The sequence below is a fragment of the Frankliniella occidentalis genome, unplaced genomic scaffold (assembly GCF_000697945.3).
Source record: "Frankliniella occidentalis isolate FOCC.00 unplaced genomic scaffold, Focc_3.1 Scaffold68, whole genome shotgun sequence".
NCBI classification, from domain to species: domain Eukaryota; kingdom Metazoa; phylum Arthropoda; class Insecta; order Thysanoptera; family Thripidae; genus Frankliniella; species Frankliniella occidentalis.
Genome location: NW_026267198.1, coordinates 201,998 through 207,653, shown reverse-complemented (window position 1 = coordinate 207,653; position 5,656 = coordinate 201,998). Strand labels below are relative to the sequence as shown.

At 44.7% G+C, this 5,656-nt stretch overlaps 1 protein-coding gene and 1 long non-coding RNA gene across 2 annotated transcripts; both read left to right on the top strand.

Moving 5' to 3' along the window:
* Positions 1–6: 6 nt before the first annotated feature.
* On the top strand, positions 7–3,474 carry LOC127749585 (uncharacterized). Its single transcript, XR_008011231.1, has 3 exons — positions 7–3,077; positions 3,164–3,313; positions 3,393–3,474. It is a non-coding gene; the product is annotated as an uncharacterized LOC127749585 (long non-coding RNA).
* A 911-nt stretch (positions 3,475–4,385) lies between these two features.
* On the top strand, positions 4,386–5,656 carry LOC113202632 (uncharacterized). The gene is made up of 2 exons (XM_052268360.1): positions 4,386–4,894; positions 4,998–5,656. The coding sequence occupies exons 1-2, from the start codon at positions 4,792–4,794 to the stop codon at positions 5,612–5,614; spliced, it is 720 nt and encodes a 239-aa protein (XP_052124320.1). The 5' UTR covers positions 4,386–4,791; the 3' UTR covers positions 5,615–5,656.

The following is a 5,656-nucleotide window of genomic DNA, read 5'->3' as shown; positions in this document are numbered from 1 at the left end:
GCTGCAAATCGAGAAAAGTGGCCATCACTGCACTGGGCACCTCACCCTTTTTAACAGACATCGCGATACTATATTGCGTGGTATGAAATGCAGAGAAACTGCAAAACAATATCCACCAAATAATTCCCACATACTCCTACAGCCGTCTGCAGTGCTGCTATTCCTTATAATGCGTGCAGACAAAAACGTCATGACTCTACCGGTCGGCTGTCCGTTCAAATGGGTCTACAGTGGGCAGAAACGCTCCAAACGCGGGATTAAATAGTGATCGGTGACTGAGCTGTCTGAAAATTTGGATTTCGGCTAAACTTGTGGTACTCTTTTAAGGTATTAATGTTGTAGACATGTGACAGCAGGGAAACTTGGTGGTAAGAGTGATATTTTTCAAAATGATGGGGAAAGCACAAGAAAAAGTAACAAAATTGCTTCAAATGTTGGTTCAGTTTATTTTATTTAGAAAATGTAATGCAGAGAGAAAATTTTTGGCGATATATAGGTCATTTTCGGAATTATAAACCCCTTAAAAATGGTAAATTTGAGAAAAAATCAACTAAAAATACGTGTTTTTTTTAACTACAAGTCTGGAGGGTCATCCACATCACTCTCCTCTCTATCAATAACAAGTGGCATGGTTTTTAGCCCGCCCTTCTGCTTTGGAAAAGCTATCTAGCGGGCTTATGCGAACGACCTCGCGTCTGTCTGTCTGTTCCACCAAAAGGAGATGTGTTGGGGACTTCAAAACGAAACGCCTACGGCAAATCCTGGCAACCACCTCTAAGGGGCTGAAAGGGAGTATCAAAGAAAATGAAGCAGGTCAAAAAAAGTCAGCAAAAAAAATATTTTCATGATCTCTGAAGAGGTAACTCATCAAAGTAGAGCCCTTTGGCCGAACATTTTGTCCGTTTGGCTCTATTTCTAACCGTTTAGGCGCTGGAGGGTCATTTTTAACGAAAATAAGGGCCCATTTACGATCGTCCGGGGTGTCTTAAATGAAATTGAATTTCCAGCAGAAATTCATTAATTTTTGGAGTTAAATGGGACCCCCCATTTACGGTGGTTCTTAGCTTAAATAATATTTTAGTTCCCGCCATGACAGAATCGATTGTCACTTGTCGTCGGCGCCATCTTTGTTTAGTCTCGTCTTGGCCTCTGATTGGCTGTTGCGAAACGTCGTGCCCGAAATCCGAATTTTATTTAAGCTAAGGACTAGCTTAAATGAAATGAAGACCATCACGACGGTCTTCATTTCATTTAAGCGTGAGCCGTATTTCGACATGAAATGAATTTCATTTCAGGGGCTGGCATCGTAGATACTCCCATAAGCCACAACGCGTTGGTCAATTTAATTTAAGATTCCGCGAACGATCGTAAATGGGCCCTTAGCTAAAAATTGCTGTAGTTAACAATTAGTTGTATAAGAAGGCCTGAAAACCGCAAAAGAGGAAGGAAACTCCCACACCCCACCCCAAAACCGTCGACGGTATTGAGGCGTGTGAGGACCAAGTTATGTCCCTCACGCACTGCTTCGAGGTGCTAGTGGAAATAATTTTTCTGACAGACATTGAGTACAACGAGGACGTGTGCCTCTCATGGAAGCTGCTTGCTGAGGTTGTCATGGGCTGCCATGAACCTGTGCCTATGGTGCAGGATAAGAAGAAGGTGAAGAAAGGACTTGGAATGGGAAGGGGTGGGTCGTCGTTCCTAATAGCGCAGAAGATTCTGCTAGGGAGGCAATGAAAGAAACATCTTGGTGTAATGGATTGTCTCTATTCACGTTCCAGGTTGTCATGGGCTGCCATGAACCTGTGCCTCTTGTGCACGATAAGGAGAACGTGTTGATGTGGATTGCACATTTTTTATTATTACTCTATCATTTTCGTGTCATTAACTGTTGGTTGGCATTGTACCATTTCTGAAATGTCACTGTACAATGTGTAGTGTACTTCTGCCCCTGTTTTAAAACTGCATCCATGAAATTAGCAATTAAAGCACGTTACTGTCTTCCCACGCGGACTCCTTTTTCCGCTGTACCAGATCCCCGCTGCATCCGCTGCAGGCAGCCTGAACGACACATGCAGATCGCAGAAACATAACACACAGATTCTAATTTCTGATAAAATATTTATTGATTTCATTTCATTATATTTACATACATCAAATAATAATTCAGCCCCTTACTCATCAACTCCAAAACCTGTGACTAGACATTTACGAGCAATCCTACTTCTCTTGCGTAGAGGTGTACAAGGAAGCTCCCTGCCAGCAATATCCTCGGTATTACCTTTTCGCTTCTTTATTCCCAGTTGTCCATGGATATGCTTGTTCATATTATGCATGAAGCGTAACTTGTCAGGATTCTTACTCCCTCCACAGGCAGCCCTCTGCTGACTAAAATACTGCTCAAGGTTTGTCTTCGCAGTAAACTCGAGCCATTATAAATTTTGTACCTACTTCAGGTGACAAGAGGAAATCCAGGGCTCCTTTAAACCCCCTGACAGTCATTTCAATTCCTCTCAAGGTATGTGGACTGAGGAGCATGGCAGCTTTCTCTTGTGGTGTGTACCCTGAGAGAGCGGCCACTTCTTCTTTCCATTCTCTTAAGTACGTAAGGTAATCCTCCAGTTTCTGAAAACGCTCATCTTCCATAGATTTGTTAGGGGCTAAATTATTATTCAATTCCCGCCGATGCTGATCCGAATGCGCACCATGAAGGCAGTCAAAAAATTCATTGGTTTTACTTTAAAAGAGGTGTCTCTTTGGTATTTGGCCATTACAATTCATCTAATGCATTGGCCACACTTTGACTTAAAACTCTAAAAGCTAATTTAGTTTGACAAGAAAATCTGTTCAAATACACACACACTGCAGTAAGTTTATGAAGTTTCTTCACAGTTTGTGTTGATTTCAACTTGAACAGATCCACAATTGTTGACCATAAAATAAAGTCTTCATTTGGAGATGGCTGCAACTCGTATCAGACGGATGAAGATTACTGTAGTGGAGATGATGAAGCAATTGCGGCCTGTCCTTCTAGTCGCTTCGATCACACTTACTCCAAGCCAACTGAATATTATCAGGTATGTTCCTATAGTTTTGTTCCTGTTCACCAAGTTTATGCTTTGCCAAATTTAATATGCCCGACATATTTTCAATTCTTTTTAAGTGTACGCAGAGCGGGACCAAAATAACAAGAGGGAGTCAAACTTATACCACCATTCATAAAGTACCCATACGGGATTCTGTGGTTGGAGGAAGGATTTGGAGCTATGCTAGCACTTTACCTAATTACTTCGAACTATCCTTCCCATCCGAGGTCAGTAAGCTTGGTCACATTTTAACAGAAACAACTGTTGTATTTTTTTTTATCTTATTATTTCACCTTTTCTGTACAGCTTTCACAGGTTGGATCTTTGGAGCGCATTCCTACATCAACAACGCCATGTGTGCCAACCCAGAGTCTGGATGACACTGCATTTTCTGTACCCTGCCAGGTAGTTAAAATGAACAATGACCAAAAAGTTGCAATCAAAGTAAGCAGTCACATTAAGATTTTATTTGGCTAATGTAATTCTTTTCTTCCAGCGTGCAGAGATGTCAGTCTTGGCATCAAAACTGGCAGTACTGCTACCTTAATTGTGGTCTGCTGACTATTCAGCAGGAGGCAATTTGATAATTATGAAGCAGTCAGCTCATCCCTTTATGTCTACTCAACGTACCATCATTTTGACTTCTGAATCTTCATATCAGCTCTACATCCATGGCCATGAGTTGCTCCAGACCATGGGGTATTTCTTCAGAAGTTAACCCCTGTCGACCTACCAGTCATGCCTCAGACTGTTGTCTTTGACAACCTCCTGAAGACAGTGAGTGCCTTTGCGTCTCGTTGAGGTTTGCACTGGTGTTCCCAAACTCAAGTATAGAAGTCTGTGGGGAAAAATTGATGGATGCGCCAGAGACACAAACCCGTGTCAAGAAATTAGGTATCAGGAGACATGCCGCGCCAACAATTTGTTATGGAGCTGCGATTTCATCGCAGAACGTAGTGTTTACACTAACGAACTAGCAGAAGCAGACGGCTTCTGCTCCGCGCCTTCCCCTGCCGCCAGGAACGACCTGGCGAGCGCCGCCTCGAGAGAGTGCTGCCACTAGCGGCCAGCAGGCGAGACTCCCCCCCCCTCCCCCCCTCTGCCGTGCGGCGGGAGACTCGAGTGCTACGGCTGCGCGCCGAGCCGGCGCGCGGCGGGCCCGAGCTTCAGTTCTTACCTACCCGTGCCAGCGAGTGGAGGCGCGTGTACGTGAAATTGCCTATCTTTCAGGGGCGCGAACGCGTAGTACTACTTTGAAAAAACAAAATAAAATTGGCGTACTTTTGTTTCTTTAAAATAATACTACGCGTTTGCGCCCCTGAAAGATAGGCAATTTCACGTCCGTACCGCCCTGGCACCCAAAATACCGCCCTGACGGGCCTCCCGTACCGCCCTCTGGCGGCTGGATGTTGGCAACGCTGCCGAGCCGGCGCCGTCCACGGCGTCACTCCACCTCGTGAACCAGACGAAGCCAGAGGCGTCTTTTCGTTTGCTACCCGGGTCGTTTTCGTTAGCGCTAGCGTCGGGGTTGTGACGTCATGCGCTAGCGCGGTAGCGGCCGCTAGCTCCTAACTCGCTACCACACTCAGGAGGTGGTTAGCAGCTAGCGGTAGGGCAAAACTGGCGCGGAACTGTGGAGAAACAAGGTGGAGGCTTGGAGGTGTTTGGGAGCATCGTAAATTTTTATAATATCTTTTTTGACAAAATGGAGTTTCAATTCAACCTGGGTCAGCATAGTTTACTTAGGACGCTTAACGGAGAACTGGTACATGGGGTAAACAACACTTTTGCTGTGTTTGATTCAGCTGGTAAGTAAATGTTGGGTTATACGTCCCATACACCTGTTCTTTGTTTCGTTAGTTTGGCTCGCTCTTTGAAATTTCGCTCAAATTTTTCAATCATTATTTTCAGCAAATAAAATTATCTACAGGCCAGCGGAAGAAATGGCCCTGGCCGTCACCCTGCTGTCGACCAAGACTATGATATCCAAGGTACCGCTGCCTCTGGCCTCCACCAGCTCCAGCTCTCATTCATCCTCAAAACAAAAATCAGAAGACCACTCATCGTATTCTTATTCAACTTCCTCGCCTAGCAGCAGCTCTTCTCCAATGTCTGCATTCCCTCTCCCTCTATCCAGTTCTGAGATATGGAAGAAAAACTCTGGTAAGCAAACCCCGCAAGACCTTAGTGCAAGATCGGACCTCCTCGACCTTGTCAGAATCCACTACGAAAACATCACAGACAAGAGTACATGCAAAAAAAGTGTGTTTAAGAAAATTGCTTTGTCTATGCAGAACAAGGGCTACTCTTTTGGGAATAGAGACGCAGCCCTTGTCTGCCAAGGCAAGTGGAAGAACATGGAGTCGAAAGTGACAACTTTTCTCGCCAATGGTGGGCCAAATAACACAGGCAATGGGGCACTAAGGAAACCAGACTACTTTGATGAGGTGTTCGACATTATAAAGAATTCTGCTAAGGCAAAACCTAAAAACTTGCAAGACTCCATGTGCTTGCAAGTGCCAGAGTGAAGCAGAGGGAATGACACACCAAATGAGATTGCGTCGCCCCCG

Coding starts and splice junctions, on each gene's coding strand:
- LOC113202632 (XM_052268360.1), top strand. CDS start 4,792: ATGGAGTTTCAATTCAACCTGGGTCAGCATAGTTTACTTAGGACGCTT. Junction 4,895..4,997: donor TGCTGTGTTTGATTCAGCTG/GTAAGTAAATGT, acceptor CATTATTTTCAG/CAAATAAAATTATCTACAGG.